The following is a 21366-nucleotide window of genomic DNA, read 5'->3' on the forward strand; positions in this document are numbered from 1 at the left end:
CCGTCCTACTCCCCTCAGTAGCCCCCTCCTACTCCCCTTCAGTAGCCCCGTCCTACTCCCACCTCAGTAGCCCCGTCCTACTCCCCCTCAGTAGCCCCGCTCCTACCTCCCCTCAGTAGCCCCTCCTACTCCCCTTCAGTAGCCCCCTCCTACTCCCCTTCAGTAGCCCCCTCCTACTCCCCTTCAGCAGCCCCGCTCCTACTCCCCTTCAGTAGCCCCGTCCTACTCCCCCTCAGTAGCCCCGTCCTACTCCCCCTCAGTAGCCCCGTCCTCCTCCCCCTCAGTAGCCCCGTCCTACTCCCCTTCAGTAGCCCCCTCCTACTCCCCTCAGTAGCCCCGCCCTCCTCCCCCTCAGTAGCCCCGTCCTACTCCCCTTCAGTAGCCCCGTCCTACCCCCTCAGCAGCCCCTCCTACTCCCCTTCAGTAGCCCCCTCCTACTCCCCCTCAGTAGCCCCCTCCTACTCCCCTTCAGTAGCCCCTCCTACTCCCCCTCAGTAGCCCCGTCCCTACTCCCCTTCAGTAGCCCCGCTCCTAAACCCCCTCAGTAGCCCCGTCCTACTCCCCTTCAGTAGCCCCGTCCTACTCCCCTCAGTAGCCCCGTCCTACTCCCCTTCAGTAGCCCCTCCTACTCCCCTTCAGTAGCCCCGTCCTACTCCCCTCAGTAGCCCCGTCCTACTCCCCCTCAGTAGCCCCTCCTACTCCCTCGTAGCCCCTCCTACAACCCCTCAGTAGCCCCCTCCTAAACCCCCTCAGTAGCCCCGTCCTACTCCCCTCAGTAGGCCCCTCCTAAACCCCCTCAGTAGCCCCCGTCCTACTCCCCCTCAGTAGCCCCATCCTACTCCCCCTCAGTAGCCCCATCCTACTCCCCCTCAGTAGCCCCATCCTACTCCCCCTCAGTAGCCCCCGTCCTACTCCCCCTCAGTAGCCCCGTCCTCCTCCCACCTCAGTAGCCCCGTCCTACTCCCCTCAGTAGCCCCATCCTTCTCCCCCTCAGTAGCCCCGTCCTACTCCCCCTCAGTAGCCCCGTCCTACACCCCCTCAGTAGCCCCGTCCTACTCCCCCTCAGTAGCCCCGTCCTACCCCCCCTCAGTAGCCCCCTCCTACTTCCCCTCAGTAGCCCCGTCCTACTCCCCTCAGTAGCCCCCTCCTAAACCCCCTCAGTAGCCCCGTCCTACTCCCCTTCAGTAGCCCCCTCCTACTCCCCTCAGTAGCCCCGTCCTACTCCCCCTCAGTAGCCCCGTCCTACTCCCCCTCAGTAGCCCCCTCCTACTCCCCTCAGTAGCCCCCTCCTAAAACCCCTCAGTAGCCCCCTCCTAAACCCCCTCAGTAGCCCCCTCCTACTCCCCTCAGTAGGCCCCTCCTAAACCCCCTCAGTAGCCCCGTCCTACTCCCGCCTCAGTAGCCCCGTCCTACTCCCCCTCAGTAGCCCCGTCCTCCTCCCACCTCAGTAGCCCCGTCCTACTCCCCCTCAGTAGCCCCATCCTACTCCCCCTCAGTAGCCCCGTCCTCCCCCCTCAGTAGCCCCCTCCTACTCCCCCTCAGTAGCCCCGTCCTACTCCCCCTCAGTAGCCCCGTCCTACTCCCCCTCAGTAGCCCTCTCCTACTCCCCTCAGTTGCCCCTACTACTCCCCCTCAGTAGCCCCGTCCTACTCCCCACTCAGTAGCCCCGTCCTACTCCCCCTCAGTAGCCCCGTCCTACTCCCTCAGTAGCCCCGTCCCTGCTCCCACCTCATTGGCCCCGTCCTACTCCCCTGTGCCTTCTCCTGCCTCCCCTCAGTAGCCCCGTCCTACTCCCCACCTCATTAGCCCATGCTCCGCCCCACCTCATTAGCCCTCCTAATCCCCTCAATGCTTCCCCCTCCTACTCCCCCTCAATGGCCCCGTCCTACTCCCCTCAGTAACCACCTCTACTCCCCCTCAGCCAGCCCCGTCCTCTCCCACCTCAGTAGCCCCGTCCTACTCCCCCTCAGTAGCCCCGTCCTACTCCCCCTCAGTAGCCCCGTCCTCCTCCCACCTCAGTAGCCCCTTCCTACTCCCACCTCAGTAGCCCCCTCCTACTCCCCCTCAGTAGCCCCATCCTACTCCCCTCAGTAGCCCCGTCCTACTCCCCCTCAGTAGCCCCAACCTCCTCCCCCTCAGTAGCCCCGTCCTACTCCACCCTCAGTAGCCCCGTCCTACTCCACCCTCAGTAGCCCCCTCCTACTCCCCCTCAGTAGCCCCTCCTACTCCCCCTCAGTAGCCCCGTCCTACTCCCCTCAGTAGCCCCATCCTACTCCCCCTCAGTAGCCCCATCCTACTCCCCCTCAGTAGCCCCATCCTACTCCCCCTCAGTAGCCCCGTCCTACTCCCCCTCAGTAGCCCCGTCCTCCTCCCACCTCAGTAGCCCCCGTCCTACTCCCCCTCAGTAGCCCCATCCTTCTCCCCCTCAGTAGCCCCGTCCTACTCCCCTCAGTAGCCCCGTCCTACTCCCCTCAGTAGCCCCGTCCTACTCCCCCTCAGTAGCCCCGTCCTACTCCCCCTCAGTAGCCCCGTCCTACTTCCCCTCAGTAGCCCCGTCCTACTCCCCTCAGTAGCCCCGTCCTAAACCCCCTCAGTAGCCCCATCCTACTCCCCCTCAGTAGCCCCATCCTACTCCCCCTCAGTAGCCCCATCCTACTCCCCCTCAGTAGCCCCGTCCTCCCCCTCAGTAGCCCCGTCCTCCTCCCTCAGTAGCCCCCTCCTACTCCCCCTCAGTAGCCCCTCCTACTCCCCCTCAGTAGCCCCGTCCTACTCCCCCTCAGTAGCCCCGTCCTACTCCCACCTCAGTAGCCCCGTCCTACTCCCCCTCAGTAGCCCCATCCTACTCCCCCCTCAGTAGCCCCATCCTACTCCCCCCTCAGTTGCCCCTACTACTCCCCCTCAGTTGCCCCTACTACTCCCCCCTCAGTAGCCCCGTCCTACTCCCCCTCAGTAGCCCCGTTCTACTCCCCCTCAGTAGCCCCGTCCTATTCCACCTCAGTAGCCCTCTCCTACTCCCCCTCAGTTGCCCCTACTACTCCCCCCTCGGTAGCCCCGTCCTACTCCCCCTCAGTAGCCCCGTCCTACTCCACCTCAGTAGCCCCGTCCTACTCCCACTCAGTAGCCCCGTCCTACTCCCCCTCAGTAGCCCCGTCCTACTCCCACTCAGTAGCCCCGTCCTACTCCCACCTCATTGGCCCCGTCCTACTCCCCCTCAGTAGCCCCCTCCTACTCCCCCTCAGTAGCCCCGTCCTACTCCCACCTCATTGGCCCCGTCCTCCGCCCACCTCAGTAGCCCCCTCCTAATCCCCCTCAGTAGCCCCCTCCTACTCCCCCTCAGTAGCCCCGTCCTACTCCCCCTCAGTAGCCCCGTCCTACTCCCCCTCAGTAGCCCCGTCCTCCTCCCACCTCAGTAGCCCCGTCCTACTCCCCCTCAGTAGCCCCGTCCTACTCCCCCTCAGTAGCCCCGTCCTACTCCCACCTCAGTAGCCCCGTCCTACTCCCACCTCAGTAGCCCCCTCCTACTCCCCCCTCAGTAGCCCCATCCTACTCCCCCTCAGTAGCCCCGTCCTACTCCCCCCTCAGTAGCCCCGTCCTACTCCCCCTCAGTAGCCCCGTCCTACTCCCCCTCAGTAGCCCCCTCCTACTCCCCCCTCAGTAGCCCCCTCCTACTCCCCCTCAGTAGCCCCGTCCTACTCCCCCTCAGTAGCCCCCTCCTACTCCCCCTCATTAGCCCCGTCCTACTCCCCCCTCAGTAGCCCCGTCCTACTCCCCCTCAGTAGCCCCCTCCTACTCCCCCTCAGTAGCCCCGTCCTACTCCCCCTCAGTAGCCCCGTCCTACTCCCCCCTCAGTAGCCCCATCCTACTCCACCCTCAGTAGCCCCGTCCTACTTCCCCCTCAGTAGCCCTGTCCTACTCCCCTTCAGTAGCCCCGTCCTACTCCCCTTCAGTAGCCCTGTCCTACTCCCCTTCAGTAGCCCGTCCTACTCCCCTTCAGTAGCCCGTCCTACTCCCCCTCAATAGCCCATCCCTACTCCACCCTCCGTGGCCGTCCTACTTCCCCCTCAGTAGCCCCTGTCCTACTCCCCTTCAGTAACCCGTCCTACTTCCCCCTCAGTAGCCCTGTCCTACTCCCCTTCAGTAGCCCCGTCCTACTCCACCCTCAGTAGCCCCGTCCTACTCCCCTTCAGTAGCCCCGTCCTCCTCCCCCCTCAGTAGCCCCGTCCCTGCTCCACCCTCAGTAGCCCCGTCCTACTCCCCCTCAGTAGCCCGTCCTCCTCCCCCTCAGTAGCCCTCCTACTCCCCCTTCAGTAGCCCCCTCCTACTCCCCTCAGTAGCCCCCTCCTACCCCCCCTCAGTAGCCCCCTCCTACTCCCCTTCAGTAGCCCCCTCCTACTCCCCTTCAGTAGCCCCGTCCTACTCCCCCTCAGTAGCCCGGTCCTACTCCCCCTCAGTAGCCCCCTCCTACTCCCCCCTCAGTAGCCCCGTCCTACTCCCCCTCCAGTTGCCCCCTCCTACTCCCCTCAGTAGCCCCGTCCTCCTCCCACCTCAGGCGCCCCGTGCTACTCCCCCTCTCAGTAGCCCCGTCCTACTCCCCTCAGTAGCCCCGTCCCTCCCTCCCACCTCAGTAGCCCCGTCCTACTCCCACCTCAGTAGCCCCGTCCTACTCCCCCTCAGTAGCCCCGTCCTACTCCCTCAGTAGCCCCGTCCTACTCCACCCTCAGTAGCCCCGTCCTACTTCCCCCTCAGTAGCCCTGTCCTACTCCCCCCTCAGTAGCCCCCTCCTACTCCCCTTCAGTAGCCCCCTCCTACTCCCCTTCAGTAGCCCCGTCCTACTCCCACCTCAGTAGCCCCGTCCTACTCCCCCTCAGTAGCCCCGTCCTACTCCCCCTTCAGTAGCCCCGTCCTACTCCCACCTCAGTAGCCCCGTCCTACTCCCCCCTCAGTAGCCCCGTCCTACTCCCCCTCAGTAGCCCCGTCCTACTCCCCCCTCAGTAGCCCCGTCCTACTTCCCCCTCAGTAGCCCCCTCCTACTCCCCTTCAGTAGCCCCGTCCTACTCCCCTTCAGTAGCCCCGTCCTACTCCCCTTCAGCAGCCCCGTCCTACTCCCCTTCAGTAGCCCCCTCCTACTCCCCTTCAGCAGCCCCCTCCTACTCCCCTTCAGCAGCCCCTCCTACCCCCCTCAGTAGCCCCCGTCCTACTCCCCTTCAGTAGCCCCGTCCTACTCCCCTCAGTAGCCCCGTCCTACTCCCCTTCAGTAGCCCCCTCCTACTCCCCTTCAGTAGCCCCCTCCTACTCCCCTTCAGTAGCCCCGTCCTACTCCCACCTCAGTAGCCCCGTCCTACTCCGCTTCAGTAGCCCCGTCCTACTCCCCTTCAGTAGCCCCGTCCTACTCCCCTTCAGCAGCCCCGTCCTACTCCCCTTCAGTAGCCCCCTCCTACTCCCCTTCAGTAGCCCCGTCCTACTCCCACCTCAGTAGCCCCGTCCTACTCCCCCCTCAGTAGCCCCGTCCTACTTCCCCCTCAGTAGCCCCCTCCTACTCCCCTTCAGTAGCCCCCTCCTACTCCCCTTCAGTAGCCCCCTCCTACTCCCCTTCAGCAGCCCCCTCCTACTCCCCTTCAGTAGCCCCGTCCTACTCCCCCCTCAGTAGCCCCGTCCTACTCCCCCCTCAGTAGCCCCGTCCTCCTCCCCCCTCAGTAGCCCCCTCCTACTCCCCTTCAGTAGCCCCCTCCTACTCCCCCCTCAGTAGCCCCGTCCTCCTCCCCCTCAGTAGCCCCGTCTACTCCCCTTCAGTAGCCCCGTCCTACCCCCCCTCAGCAGCCCCCTCCTACTCCCCTTCAGTAGCCCCCTCCTACTCCCCCTCAGTAGCCCCCCTCCTACTCCCTTCAGTAGCCCCTCCTACTCCCCCTCAGTAGCCCCGTCCTCCTACTCCCCTTCAGTAGCCCCCTCCTAAACCCCCTCAGTAGCCCCGTCCCTACTCCCCTTCAGTAACCCCCTCCTACTCCCCTCAGTAGCCCCGTCCTACTCCCCTTCAGTAGCCCCCTCCTACTCCCCTCAGTAGCCCCGTCCTACTCCCCCTCAGTAGCCCCGTCCTAAACCCCTCAGTAGCCCCCTCCTACTCCCCTCAGTAGCCCCTCCTAAAACCCCTCAGTAGCCCCTCCTAAACCCCCTCAGTAGCCCCCTCCTACCCCCTCAGTAGGCCCCTCCTAAACCCCCTCAGTAGCCCCGTCCTACTCCCCCTCAGTAGCCCCATCCTACTCCCCCTCAGTAGCCCCATCCTACTCCCCCTCAGTAGCCCCATCCTACTCCCCCTCAGTAGCCCCGTCCTACTCCCCCTCAGTAGCCCCCGTCCTCCCTCCCACCTCAGTAGCCCGTCCTACTCCCCCTCAGTAGCCCCCATCCTTCTCCCCCTCAGTAGCCCCGTCCCTACTCCCCCTCAGTAGCCCCGTCCTACACCCCCTCAGTAGCCCCGTCCTACTCCCCCTCAGTAGCCCCGTCCCTACCCCCTCAGTAGCCCCCTCCTACTTCCCCTCAGTAGCCCCGTCCTACTCCCTCAGTAGCCCCCTCCTAAACCCCCCTCAGTAGCCCGTCCCTACTCCCCTTCAGTAGCCCCCTCCTACTCCCCTCAGTAGCCCCGTCCTTCTCCCCCTCAGTAGCCCGTCCTACTTTCCCCCTCAGTAGCCCCTCCTACTCCCTCAGTAGCCCTCCTAAAACCCCTCAGTAGCCTCTCCTAAACCCCCTCAGTAGCCCTCCTACTCCCCTCAGTAGGCCCCTCCTAAACCCCCTCAGTAGCCCCGTCCTACTCCCCCTCAGTAGCCCATCCCTACTCCCCCTCAGTAGCCCCATCCTACTCCCCCCTCAGTAGCCCCCTCTCCCCCTCAGTAGCCCCGTCTCTCCCCCTCAGTAGCCCCGTCCTCCTCCCACCTCAGTAGCCCCCGTCCCACTCCCCCTCAGTAGCTCCCATTCTCCCCCTCAGTAGCCCCCTCCTACTCCCTCAGTAGGCCCGTCCTACTCCCCTCAGTAGCCCCCGTCCCTGCTCCCCCTCAGTAGCCCCAACCCTACTCCCCTCAGTAGCCCTCTAAAACCCCTCAGTAGCCCCCTCCCCTAAACCCCCTCAGTAGCCCCCTCCTACTCCCCCTCCAGTAGGCCCCTCAGCCCCCTCAGTAGCCCGTCCCTACTCCCCTCAGTAGCCCCATCCTACTCCCCCTCAGTAGCCCCCCCATCCTACTCCCCCTCAGTAGCCCCATCCTACTCCCCCTCAGTAGCCCCGTCCTACTTCAGTAGCCCCGTCCTCCTCCCACCTCAGTAGCCCACCCTACTCCCCTTCAGTAGCCCCGTCTCCTCCCCCTCAGTAGCCCCGTCCCTGCTCCCCCTCCAGCCCCTACACCCCCTCAGTAGCCCCGTCCTACTCTACCCTTCAGTAGCGTCCTACCCCCCTCCCAGTAGCCCCCTCCTACTTCCCCTCAGTAGCCCCGTCCTACTCCCCTCAGTAGCCCCCTCCTAAACCCCCTCCAGTAGCCCCGTCCTACTTCCCTTCAGTGCCCCCTCCCTTTCTCCCTCAGTAGCCCGTCCTTCTCCCCCTCAAGTAGCCCGTCCTACTCCCCCTCAATGGCCTCTCCCCTCAGTAGCCCTCCTAAAACCCCTCAGTAGCCCCCTCCTAAACCCCTCAGTAGCCCCCCTCCTACTCCCCATCAGTAGGCCCTCCTAGCCCCCTCAGTAGCCCCGTCCTACTCCCCCTCCCAGTAGCCCCATCCTACTCCCCCTCAATAGCTATCTACTCCCCCTCAGTAGCCCCATCCCTGCTCCCCCTCCAGTAGCCCCGTCCTACTCCCCCTCAGTAGCCCCGTCCTCCTCCCACCTCAGTAGCCCCGTCCTACTCCCCTCCAGTAACCCCATCCCTTCTCCCCCCTCAGTAGCCCCCTCCTACTCCCCCTCAGTAGCCCCGTCCTACTCCCCCTCAGTAGCCACCTCCTACTCCCCCTCAGTAGCCCCAACCTACTCCCCCTCAGTAGCCCCGTCCTACTCCACCCTCAGTAGCCCCGTCCTACTCCACCCTCAGTAGCCCCCTCCTACTCCCCCTCAGTAGCCCCCTCCTACTCCCCCCTCATTAGCCCCGTCCTACTCCCCCTCAGTAGCCCCCTCCTACTCCCCCCTCATTAGCCCCGTCCTACTCCCCCCTCAGTAGCCCCGTCCTACTCCCCCTCAGTAGCCCCCTCCTACTCCCCCTCAGTAGCCCTGTCCTACTCCCCCTCAGTAGCCCCGTCCTACTCCCCCTCAGTAGCCCCGTCCTCCTCCCCCCTCAGTAGCCCCCGTCCTCACTCCCCCTCAGTAGCCCCGTCCCTACTTCCCCCTCAGTAGCCCCGTCCTACTCCCCTTCAGTAGCCCCGTCCTACCCCCCCTCAGTAGCCCCGTCCTACTTCCCCCTCAGTAGCCCCGTCCTACTCCCCTTCAGTAGCCCCGTCCTACTCCCCTTCAGTAGCCCCCTCCTACTCCCCTTCAGTAGCCCCGTCCTACTCCCACCTCAGTAGCCCCGTCCTACTCCCCCTCAGTAGCCCCGTCCTACTCCCCCTCAGTAGCCCCGTCCTACTCCACCCTCAGTAGCCCCGTCCTACTCCCCCTCAGTAGCCCCGTCCTACTTCCCCCTCAGCAGCCCCCGTCCTACTCCCCTTCAGTAGCCCCTCCTACTCCCCTTCAGTAGCCCAGTCCTACTCCCACCTCAGTAGCCCCGTCCTACTCCCCCTCAGTAGCCCCGTCCTCCTCCCCCTCAGTAGCCCCCTCCTACTCCCCTTCAGTAGCCCCCTCCTACTCCCCTTCAGTAGCCCCGTCCCTACTCCCCTCAGTAGCCCCGTCCTACTCCCCTTCAGTAGCCCCGCTCCTACTCCCCTTCAGTAGCCCCGTCCTACTCCCCCTCAGTAGCCCCGTCCTACTCCCCTCAGTAGCCCCCGTCCTACTCCCCTTCAGTAGCCCCCTCCTACTCCCCCTCAGTAGCCCCTCCTACTCCCCTTCAGTAGCCCCGTCCTACTCCCCTCAGTAGCCCCGCCCTACTCCCCCTCAGTAGCCCCGTCCTACTCCCCCTCAGTAGCCCCGTCCTACTCCCCCTCAGTAGCCCCGTCCTACTCCCCTTCAGTAGCCCCGTCCTACTCCCCTTCAGTAGCCCCGTCCTACTCCCCCTTCAGTAGCCCCGTCCTCACTCCCCTTCAGTAGCCCCGTCCTCCTCCCCTTCAGTAGCCCCGTCCTCCTCCCCTTCAGTAGCCCCGTCCTCCTCCCCTTCAGTAGCCCCGTCCTCCTCCCCTTCAGTAGCCCCGTCCTACTCCCCTTCAGTAGCCCCGTCCTACTCCCCTTCAGTAGCCCCCTCCTACTCCCCTTCAGTAGCCCCCTCCTACTCCCCTTCAGTAGCCCCGTCCTACTCCCACCTCAGTAGCCCCGTCCTACTCCCCTTCAGTAGCCCCATCCTACTCCCCCTCAGTAGCCCCGTCCTACTCCCCCCTCAGTAGCCCCAACCTCCTCCCCCCTCAGTAGCCCCGTCCTACTCCACCCTCAGTAGCCCCGTCCTACTCCACCCTCAGTAGCCCCCTCCTACTCCCCCTCAGTAGCCCCCTCCTACTCCCCCTCATTAGCCCCGTCCTACTCCCCTCAGTAGCCCCCTCCTACTCCCCCTCATTAGCCCCGTCCTACTCCCCCTCAGTAGCCCCGTCCTACTCCCCCTCAGTAGCCCCCTCCTACTCCCCCTCAGTAGCCCCGTCCTACTCCCCCTCAGTAGCCCCGTCCTACTCCCCCTCAGTAGCCCCGCCCTTCCTCCCTCAGTAGCCCCGCCCTACTCCCCCTCAGTAGCCCCCGTCCCTACTTCCCCCTCAGTAGCCCCCGTCCTACTCCTCCTTCAGTAGCCCCGTCCTACTCTCCCTCAGTAGCCCCGCCCTACTCCCTTCAGTAGCCCCATCCTACTCCCCTTCAGTAGCCCCCTCCTACTCCCCTTCAGTAGCCCCGTCCTACTCCCCCTCAGTAGCCCCGTCCTACTCCCCTCAGTAGCCCCGTCCTACTCCCCCTCAGTAGCCCCGTCCTACTCCACCCTCAGTAGCCCCGTCCTACTCCCCCCTCAGTAGCCCCGTCCTACTTCCCCCTCAGCAGCCCCTCCTACTCCCCTTCAGTAGCCCCCTCCTACTCCCCTTCAGTAGCCCAGTCCTACTCCCACCTCAGTAGCCCCGTCCTACTCCCCCCTCAGTAGCCCCGTCCTCCTCCCCCCTCAGTAGCCCCCTCCTACTCCCCTTCAGTAGCCCCCTCCTACTCCCCTTCAGTAGCCCCGTCCTACTCCCCCTCAGTAGCCCCGTCCTACTCCCCTTCAGTAGCCCCGTCCTACTCCCCTTCAGTAGCCCCGTCCTACTCCCCCTCAGTAGCCCCGTCCTACTCCCCTTCAGTAGCCCCGTCCTACTCCCCCTCAGTAGCCCCGTCCTACTCCCCCTCAGTAGCCCCGTCCTACTTCCCCCTCAGTAGCCCCGTCCTACTCCCCTTCAGTAGCCCCGTCCTACCCCCCCTCAGTAGCCCCGTCCTACTTCCCTCAGTAGCCCCGTCCTACTCCCCTTCAGTAGCCCCATCCTACTCCCCTTCAGTAGCCCCCTCCTACTCCCCTTCAGTAGCCCCCGTCCTACTCCCCCTCAGTAGCCCCGTCCTACTCCCCTCAGTAGCCCCGTCCTACTCCCCTCAGTAGCCCCGTCCTCACTCCACCCTCAGTAGCCCCGTCCTACTCCCCCCTCAGTAGCCCCGTCCTACTTCCCCCTCAGCAGCCCCCTCCTACTCCCCTTCAGTAGCCCCCTCCTACTCCCCTTCAGTAGCCCAGTCCTACTCCCACCTCAGTAGCCCCGTCCTACTCCCCCTCAGTAGCCCCGTCCTCCTCCCCCTCAGTAGCCCCCTCCTACTCCCCTTCAGTAGCCCCCTCCTACTCCCCTTCAGTAGCCCCGTCCTACTCCCCTCAGTAGCCCCGTCCTACTCCCCCTTCAGTAGCCCCCTCCCTACTCCCCTTCAGTAGCCCCGTCCTACTCCCCCTCAGTAGCCCCCGTCCTACTCCCCTTCAGTAGCCCCGTCCTACTCCCCCTCAGTAGCCCCGCTCCTACTCCCCTTCAGTAGCCCCGTCCTACTCCCCTTCAGTAGCCCCGTCCTACTCCCCTTCAGCAGCCCCGTCCTACTCCCCTTCAGTAGCCCCGTCCTCCTCCCCTCAGTAGCCCCGTCCTCCTCCCCTTCAGTAGCCCCCGTCCTCCTCCCCTTCAGTAGCCCCGTCCAACTCCCCTTCAGTAGCCCCGTCCTCCTCCCCTTCAGTAGCCCCGTCCTACTCCCCTTCAGTAGCCCCGTCCTACTCCCCTTCAGTAGCCCCCTCCTACTCCCCTTCAGTAGCCCCGTCCTACTCCCACCTCAGTAGCCCCGTCCTACTCCCCTTCAGTAGCCCCCTCCTACTCCCCTTCAGTAGCCCCGTCCTACTCCCACCTCAGTAGCCCCGTCCTACTCCCCCCTCCGGCAGCCCCGTCCTACTTCCCCCTCAGTAGCCCCTCCTACTCCCCTTCAGTAGCCCCGTCCTACTCCCTCTCAGTAGCCCCCTCCTACTCCCCTTCAGTAGCCTACTCCCCTTCAGTAGCCCCGTCCTCCTCCCCTTCAGTAGCCCCAGTCTCCTCCCCTTCAGTAGCCCGTCCTCCTCCCCTTCCAGTAGCCCCCGTCCTACTCCCCTTCAATGCTTGGTACCACTCCCACCTCAGTAGCCCCGTCCTACTCCCCTTCAGTAGCTTCCTACTCCCCTTCAGTAGCCCCGTCCTACTCCCACCTCAGTAGCCCCGTCCTACTCCCCCTCAGTAGCCCCCTCCTACTCCCATCAGTAGCCCCCTCTACTCCTAGCCCCAACTCCCCTCAGCCCCCGTCCTACTCCCCTCAGTAGCCCCAACCTCCTCCCCCTCAGTAGCCCGTCCTACTCCCCTCAGTAGCCCCGTCCTAAAACCCTCAGTAGCCTCCCCTCCCCCTAAACTCTCCCCCTCAGTAGCCCCCTCCTACTCCCCCTCAGTAGTCAGTAGCCCGTCCTGCTCCCCCTCAGTAGCCCCCTCCTACTCCCCCTCAGTAGCCCCGTCCTACTCCCCCTCAGTAGCCCGTCCTACTCCCCCTCAGTAGCCCCATCCCCCCAGTAGCCCCGTCCTACTCCCCCTCAGTAGCCCCGTCCTACTCCCCTTCAGTAGCCCCGTCCTACTTCCCCCTCAGTAGCCCCGTCCTACTCCCTTCAGTAGCCCCGTCCTACTCCCCTTCAGTAGCCCCCTCCCTACTCCCCTTCAGTAGCCCCCGTCCTACTCCCCCTCAGTAGCCCCGTCTACTCCCCTCAGTAGCCCCGTCCTACTCCCCCCCCTCAGTAGCCCCGTCCTACTCCACCCTCAGTAGCCCCGTCCTACTCCCCCTCAGTAGCCCCGTCCTACTCCCCTCAGTAGCCCCCTCCTACTCCCCTTCAGTAGCCCTCTACTCCCCCTCAGTAGCCCCGTCCTACTCCCCCCTCAGTAGTCCTCCTCCCCCTCAGTAGCCCCCTCCTACTCCCCCTCAGTAGCCCCCTCCTATTCCCCCTTCAGTAGCCCCGTCCTACTCCCCCTCAGTAGCCCCGTCCTACTCCCCCTCAGTAGCCCCGTCCTCCTCCCCCTTCAGTAGCCCCCTCCTACTCCCCCTCAGTAGCCCCTCCTACTCCCCTCAGTAGCCCCGTCCTACTCCCCCCACCGTCCTACTCCCCCTTGGTCCTACTCCCCCCTCAGTAGCCCCGTCCTACTCCCCTCAGTAGCCCGTCCTACTTCCCCTCAGTAGCCCCTCCTACTCCCCTTCAGCAGCCCCGTCCTACTCCCCTTCAGTAGCCCCGTCCTACTCCCCTTCAGCAGCCCCGTCCTACTCCCCTTCAGTAGCCCGTCCTCCTCCCCTCAGTAGCCCCGTCCTCCTCCCCTTCAGTAGCCCCGTCCTCCCCCCTCAGTAGCCCCGTCCTCCTCCCCCTTCAGTAGCCCCGTCCAACTCCCCTTCAGTAACCCCGTCCTACTCCCTTCAGTAGCCCCCTCCTACTCCCCCTTCAGTAGCCCCCGTCCTACTCCCACCTCAGTAGCCCCGTCCTACTCCCCTTCAGTAGCCCCCTCCTACTCCCCTTCAGTAGCCCCGTCCTACTCCCCCTCAGTAGCCCGTCCTACTCCCCCTCAGTAGCCCCGTCCTACTTCCCCCTCACTCCCTTCAGTAGCCCCGTCCTACTCCCCCTCAGTAGCCCCGTCCTACTTCCCCTCAGTAGCCCCAATAGCCCCGTCCTACTCCCCTTCAGTAGCCCCGTCCTCCTCCCCTTCAGTAGCCCCGTCCTCCTCCCCTTCAGTAGCCCCGTCCTCCTCCCCCTTCAGTAGCCCCGTCCTACTCCCCTCAGTAGCCCCGCCCTCCTCCCCTTCAGTAGCCCCGTCCTACTCCCCTCAGTAGCCCCGTCCTACTCCCCTTCAGTAGCCCCCTCCCTCCCCTTCAGTAGCCCCGTCCTACTCCCCCCTCAGTAGCCCCCGTCCTACTCCCCTTCAGTAACCCCGTCCTACTCCCCACCTCAGTAGCCCCGTCCCTCCCCCTCAGTAGCCCCATCCTACTCCCCTTTCAGTAGCCCCGTCCTACTCCCTTCAGTAGCCCCCGTCCTACTCCCTCAGTAGCCCCGTCCTACTCCCCTTCAGTAGCCCCGTCCTACTCCCCTTCAGGTAGCCCCGTCCTCCTCCCCTTCAGTAGCCCCGTCCTCCTCCTACTCCCCCCTCAGTAGCCCCCCTCCTCCCCTTCAGTAGCCCCGTCCCTACTCCCACCTCCAGTAGCCCCCTCCTAGCCCCCTCCTACTCCCCTTCAGTAGCCCCGTCCTACTCCTCAGTAGCCCCGTCCCTACTCCCACCTCAGTAGCCCCATCCTACCCCCCCCTCCAGTAGCCCCATCCTACTCCCCCTCAGTTGCCCCTACTACTCCCCCTCAGTAGCCCCGTCCTACTCCCCCTCAGTAGCCCCAACCTCCTCCCCCCAGTAGCCCGTCCTACTCCACCCTCAGTAGCCCCGTCCTACTCCACCCTCAGTAGCCCCCTCCTACTCCCCCTCAGTTGCCCCTACTACCCCTCATTAGTACTCCCCCTCAGTAGCCCCCCTACTCCCCCCTCATTGGCCCCGTCCTACTCCTCAGTAGCCCCGTCCTACTCCCCTTCAGTAGCCCCCTCCTACTCCCCCTCAGTATCCCCGTCCTACTCCCCCTCAGTAGCCCCGTCCTACTCCCCCTCAGTAGCCCCGTCCCTACTCCACCCTCAGTAGCCCTCCTACTCCCCCTCAGTAGCCCGCCCCGTCCTACTCCCCTTCAGTAGCCCCGCCCCCCCCTCATTAGCCCGTCTCCTCCCCTTCAGTAGCCCCGTCCCTACTCCCCTTCAGTAGCCCCCTCCTACTCCCCTTCAGTAGCCCCGTCCTACTCCCACCTCAGTAGCCCCGTCCTACACCACCTCAGTAGCCCCGTCCTACTCCCCCTCAGTAGCCCCATCCTACTCCCCGCCCTCAGTAGCCCCGTCCTACTCCCCCTCAGTAGCCCGTCCTACTCCCCTTCAGTAGCCCCCGCTACTCCCCCAGTAGCCCAGTCCTACTCCACCTCAGTAGCCCCGTCCTACTCCAGTAGCCCACGTCCTCCTCCCCCCTCAGTAGCCCCCTCCTACTCCCCTTCAGTACCCCCTCCTACTCCCCTTCAGTAGCCCCGTCCTACTCCCCCTCCATTAGCCCCGTCCTACTCCCCCTCAGTATCCCCCTCCTACTCCCCCTCAGTAGCCCCCTCCTACTCCCCTTCAGTAGCCCCGCCCTACTCCCCCTCAGTAGCCCTGTCCTACTCCCCCTCCAGTAGCCCGTCCCTACTCCCCCTCAGTAGCCCCGTCCTACTCCCCCTCAGTAGCCCTCCTACTTCCCCCTCAGTAGCCCCTCCTACTCCCCTTCATTAGCCCCCTCCTACTCCCCTTCATTAGCCCGTCCTACTCCCCTTCAGTAGCCCCCCCTCCAGTAGCCCCGTCCTCCCCCCTCAGCAGCCCCCTCCTACTCCCCTCAGTAGCTCCCGTCCTCCTCCCCTTCAGTAGCCCTTCAGTAGCCCCGTCCTCTCCCCTTCAGTAGCCCCGTTCCTATTCCCCCTCAGTAGCCCCCTCCTACCCCTTCAGTAGCCCCGTCCCTCCCCTTCAGCAGTAGCCCCCGTCCTCCTCCCCTTCAGTAGCCCCTGCCCCTCCTTCCCCTCAGTAGCCCCCCCACTCCCCTTCAGTAGCCCCGTCCTACTCCCACCTCAGTAGCCCGTCCTACTCCCCTTCAGTAGCCCCCTCCTACTCCCCCTCAGTAGCCCTCAGTAGCCCGTCCTACTCCCCCCTCAGTAGCCCCGTCCTACTTCCCCTCAGTATCCCCCTCCTACTCCCCCTCATTAGCCCCTCAGTAGCCCCGTCCTACTCCACCCTCAGTAGCCCCGTCCTACTCCCCCTCAGTAGCCCCCTACTCCCCTTCTACTACCCCCTTCAGTAGCCCCGTCCTACTCCCACCTCAGTAGCCCCGTCCTACTCCCACCCTCAGTAGCCCCGTCCTACTTCCCCTCAGTAGCCCCGTCCTACTCCCCTCAGTAGCCGTCATTAGCCCCGTCCTCCTCCCCCTAGCCCCTCCTACTCCCCCTCAGTAGCCCCCTCCTACTCCCCTTCAGTAGCCCCTCCTACCCCCGTCCACTTAGCCCCCGTCCTACTCCCCTTCAGTAGCCCCGTCCTACTCCCCCTCATTAGCCCCGTCCTACCAGTAGCCCCTCAAAGTATCCTCCTCCTAGCCCCCTCCCTCCCCCTTCAGTAGCCCCGTCCTACTCCCCCTCATTAGCCCCGTCCTACTTCACCTCAGTAGCCCCTCCTACTCCCCTTCAGTAGCCCCCTCCTACTCCCCTCAGTAGCCCCGTCCTACTCCCACCTCAGTAGCCCCGTCCTACTCCCCCTCCAGTAGCCCCGTCCTACTTCCCCCTCAGTAGCCCCTCCTACTCCCCTTCAGTAGCCCCGTCCTACTCCCCCCAGTAGCCCGTCCTACTTCCCCTCAGTAGCCCCGTCAACTCCCTTCAGTCCCTACTCCCACCTCAGTAGCCCCGTCCTACTCCCCCTCAGTAGCCCCGTCCTACTTCCCCCTCCGTAGCCCCCTCCTACTCCCCTTCAGTAGCCCCGTCCTACTCCCCCTCAGTAGCCCCAGTAGCCCCTCCTCCCCTTCAGTAGCCCCGCTCCCCCGTCCCTCCCCTCCCCCTCAGTAGCCCCCTCCTACTCCCCCAGTAGCCCCCTCCTACTCCCCCCTCAGCAGCCCCCTCCTACTCCCCTACAGTAGCCCCGTCCTACTCCCCGTCGTCCTCCTCCCCCTCAGTAGCCTCCTACTCCCCTTCAGTTACAACTACTACTCCCCCTCAGCAGCCCCCTCCTACCCCCTACAGTAGCCCCGTCCCTCCCCCTCAGTAGCCCGTCCTCCTCCCCCTCAGTAGCCCCTCCTACTCCCCCTCAGTAGCCCCGTCCTCCTCCCCTTCAGTAGCCCCTACTCCCCCTACCCCCTCCTACCCCCTCAGTAGTCCCACCTACACCCCCTCATTTGAGACTATCACAGTGCAGGTGCATTTATACAGACTCTGATTACACACAGGTGGATTGTATTTATCATCATTAGTCATTTAGGTTAACATTGGATCATTCAGAGATCCTCACTGAACTTCTGGAGAGAGTTTGCTGCACTGAGTAAAGGGCTGAATAATTTTGCAAGCTCCAATTTTTCAGTTTATGATTTGTTAAAAAAGTTTAAAATATCCAATAAATGTCGCTCCACTTCATGATTGTGTCCCACTTGTTGTTGATTCTTCACAAAAAATACAGTTTTATATCTTTGTTTGAAGCCTGAAATGTGGCAAAAGGTCATGAAAGTTCAAGGGGCCGAATACTTTCGCAAGGCACTGTATATAGCCTCCACACTGACTCAGTACTGCTACCCCCTCTGTATATATAGCCTCCACATTGACTCAGTACCGCTACCCCCTGTATATATAGCCTCCACACTGACTCAGTACCGGGTACCCCCTGTATATATAGCCTCCACACACTGACTCAGTACCGGTACCCCCTGTATATATAGCCTCCTCCACACTGACTCTGTACTGGTACCCCCTGTATATATAGCCTTGTTATTGTTTTTTTATTGTGTTACTATACACGTTTCTTTCTCTTTTTTTAACTCTGCATTGTTGGTTAAAGGCTTGTAGAGTAAGCATGTCTACACCTGTTGTATTCAACATGTCACGGTAAGGTCTACTACACCTGTTGTATTCAACATGTCACGGTAAGGGACTACGCTTTGGTTGTAGTCAGCATGTCACGGTAAGGTCTACACATGTTGTATTCAGCATGTCACGGTAAGGTCTACTACACATGTTGTATTCAACATGTCACGGTAAGGTCTACTACACCTGTTGTATTCAGCATGTCACGGTAAGGTCTACACCTGTTGTATTCAGCGCATGTGACAAATGACATTTTATTTGATAATTTGCCAAAGAGCCGTCGTCATCATGAAGCTGACAGCTCCACCTGGGAGAAACCGGCGTTCCAGAGAACAGGAACATTGTTGTCCAACTAACTTTGATAAACAGCCAGACACATCTCTTGATTTCCAGGTTGACTAAGAAAACTACATTTGTAGATTAGTTGTTGAGTCAATTTTAAGTCTATGGCCGATATACAATCTGGATCGTGGAAGATCTGTGCTTTATTCACTTAAAAAAAATGTTTTTTTTACTAGTTGACTTATTGAACCAGCATTCTGTAACAGTACACGCCACTCTACAGTGTTATCTGGCATCTTTATTGGCAGGGACTGAGAGTGACATGAGATCCTCCAATCAGAGAGACAGGAACCAATTGCCCCCAGAGAGAGAGGAACAGGAGGCAGGTTAGTCAGTCATCTCTGTCTCGGTGCAGAAGAACATCAGAACATCTCCTGACTGGTTCACTGCCTTCATAACAAACCAATCAGAACAGACCAGGGCAACAGAATTGTGCGGGGTTCATCTAGTGATGGGAGACGGACGCTTTCAGGACATTGCGGATTTAACTGTTTTAGTCTGTATTTGACTCGGGTTGCAAAATTCAAGTATTTTCTCACTAAATTTCCAGGTTTTCCAAAAATCGCATGTGGAAGATTATTGGAATCAGAAGAATAAGCCAGGAATCCTCCAACCAGGATTTCTGGAAAACCTGGGAATTTGGGGAAAGTTTCCTAAATTTTTGCAACCCTCTCTGTACCTGAGCCCAGGACTTGTGCTATGAGAAAGTTTCGTTCATCAAACCCCTGTCTCTCATCACTAGAGTCAATATATAACATGATATCATCCGTTCATCAAACCCCTGTCTCTCATCACTAGAGTCAATATAACATGATATCATCTGTTCATCAAACCCCTGTCTCTCATCACTAGAGTCAATATAACATGATATCATCCATTCATCAAACCCCTGTCTCTCATCACTAGAGTCAATATAACATGATATCATCCGTTCATCAAACCCTGTCTCTCATCACTAGAGTCAATATAACATGATATCATCCGTTCATCAAACCCCTGTCTCTCATCACTAGAGTCAATATAACATGATATCATCCATTCATCAAACCCCTGTCTCTCATCACTAGAGTCAATATAACATGATATCATCCGTTCATCAAACCCCTGTCTCTCATCACTAGAGTCAATATAACATGATATCATCCGTTCATCAAACCCCTGTCTCTCATCACTAGAGTCAATATAACATGATATCATCCATTCATCAAACCCCTGTCTCTCATCACTAGAGTCAATATAACATGATATCATCCATTCATCAAACCCTGTCTCATCACTAGAGTCAATATAACATGATATCATCCATTCATCAAACCCTGTCTCTCATCACTAGAAGTCAATATAACATGATATCATCCGTTCATCAAACCCCTGTCTCTCATCACTAGAGTCAATATAACATGATATCATCCGTTCATCAAACCCCCTGTCTCTCATCACTAGAGTCAATATAACATGATATCATCCATTCATCAAACCCCTGTCTCTCATCACTAGAGTCAATATAACATGATATCATCCATTCATCAAACTGTCTCTCATCACTAGAGTCAATATAACATGATATCATCCGTTCATCAAACCCCTGTCTCTCATCACTAGAAGTCAATATAACATGATATCATTCGTTCATCAAACCCTGTCTCTCATCACTAAGAGTCAATATAACATGATATCATCCGTTCATCAAACCCCTGTCTCTCATCACTAGAGTCAATATAACATGATATCATCCGTTCATCAAACCTCTGTCTCTCATCACTAGAGTCAATATAACATGATATCATCCGTTCATCAAACCCCTGTCTCCACATCACTAGAGTCAATATAACATGATATCATCCGTTCATCAAACCCCTGTCTCTCATCACTAAATTCAATATAACATGATATCATCCATTCATCAAACCCCTGTCTCTCATCACTAGAGTCAATATAACATGATATCATCCGTTCATCAAGCCCTGTCTCTCATCACTAGAGTCAATATAACATGATATCATCCGTTCATCAAACCCCTGTCTCTCATCACTAGAGTCAATATAACATGATATCATCCATTCATCAAACCCCTGTCTCTCATCACTAGAGTCAATATAACATGATATCATCCGTTCATCAAACCCTGTCTCTCATCACTAGAGTCAATATAACATGATATCATCCGTTCATCAAACCCCTGTCTCTCATCACTAGAGTCAATATAACATGATATCATCCGGTTCATCAAACCCTGTCTCTCATCACTAGAGTCAATATAACATGATATCATCCATTCATCAAACCCTGTCTCTCATCACTAGAGTCAATATAACATGATATCATCCGTTCATCAAACCCCTGTCTCTCATCACTAGAGTCAATATAACATGATATCATCCGTTCATCAAACCCCTGTCTCTCATCACTAGAGTCAATATAACATGATATCATCCATTCATCAAACCCCTGTCTCTCATCACTAGAGTCAATATAACATGATATCATCCATTCATCAAACCCCTGTCTCTCATCACTAGAGTCAATATAACATGATATCATTCGTTCATCAAACCCTGTCTCTCATCACTAGAGTCAATATAACATGATATCATCCGTTCATCAAACCCTGTCTCTCATCACTAGAGTCAATATAACATGATATCATTCGTTCATCAAGCCCTGTCTCTCATCACTAGAGTCAATATAACATGATATCATCAGTTCATCAAACCCCTGTCTCTCATCACTAGAGTCAATATAACATGATATCATCCATTCATCAAACCCCTGTCTCTCATCACTAGAGTCAATATTTGAAATGATATCATGGCTTTTTTAAAGAAATCCTGTTGTGTTTGTCCCATGTGGGTAGTAGTTCCCTGTGAAAGGTACACTATACAGAGCATTCGTCCTACTTCCCCCTCAGTAGCCCCGTCCTACTCCCCCCTCATTAGCCCCGTCCTACTCCCCCTCAGTAGCCCCCTCCTACTCCCCCTCATTAGCCCCGTCCTACTCCCCCTGGCCCCGTCTCCCCCTCAGCCCCGTCCTACTCCCCCTCAGTAGCCCCGTTACCCCCTACTCCCCTTCAGTAGCCCCCTCCTCACTCCCCCTCCTCAGTAGCCCCTCCCCTCCCCCCTCAGCAGTCCCCTCCTACTCCCTTCAGTAGCCCCGTCCTACTCCCCCTCAGTAGCCCCGTCCTACTTCCCCTCAGTAGCCCCCCCTCCTCACAGTCCTCCTTCAGTAGCCCCCGTCCTCCTCCCCCTTCAGTGGGCCCCGCCGTCCTCCTCCCCCTCAGTAGCCCCCCTCCACTCCCCTTCAGTACGCCCCCTCCTACTCCCCCTCAGCAGCCCCCTCTACTCCCCTACAGTAGCCCCGTCCTCCCTCCCCCTTCCCAGTAGTCCCGTCCTACCCCCCTCCTCCTCCCCTCAGTAGCCCCCCTCCTACTCCCTTCAGTTGCCCCCTACTACTCCCCTCAGCAGCCCCCTCCTACTCCCCTACAGTAGCCCCGTCCTACCCCCCTCAGTCCTAGCCCCGTCCTCCTCCCCCTCAGTAGCCCCCTCCTACTCCCCCTCAGCTCTCCCTAGCCCCGTCCTCCTCCCCTTCAGTAGCCCCCTCCTCAGTGGCCCGTCCTCCCCCTCAGTAGCCCCCTCCTACTCCCCCTCAGTAGTCCCGACCTACACCCCCTCATTTGAGACTATCACAGTGCAGGTGCATTTATACAGAGACTTGATTACACACAGGTGGATTGTATTTATCATCATTAGTCATTTA

General features: G+C 60.1%; 1 protein-coding gene across 1 annotated transcript; it reads left to right on the forward strand.

Moving 5' to 3' along the window:
- Positions 1 to 1898: 1898 nt before the first annotated feature.
- LOC135535344 (uncharacterized) lies at positions 1899 to 3303 on the forward strand (the record flags this gene model as incomplete). The annotated part of the gene is made up of 2 exons (XM_064962007.1): positions 1899 to 2043; positions 2880 to 3303. Coding segments are annotated over 2 exons (569 nt in total), but the record flags the coding sequence as incomplete, so codon positions are not given.
- Positions 3304 to 21366: the final 18063 nt, after the last annotated feature.

Source organism: Oncorhynchus masou, unplaced genomic scaffold (genome assembly GCF_036934945.1).
Source record: "Oncorhynchus masou masou isolate Uvic2021 unplaced genomic scaffold, UVic_Omas_1.1 unplaced_scaffold_4842, whole genome shotgun sequence".
NCBI lineage: Eukaryota > Metazoa > Chordata > Actinopteri > Salmoniformes > Salmonidae > Oncorhynchus > Oncorhynchus masou.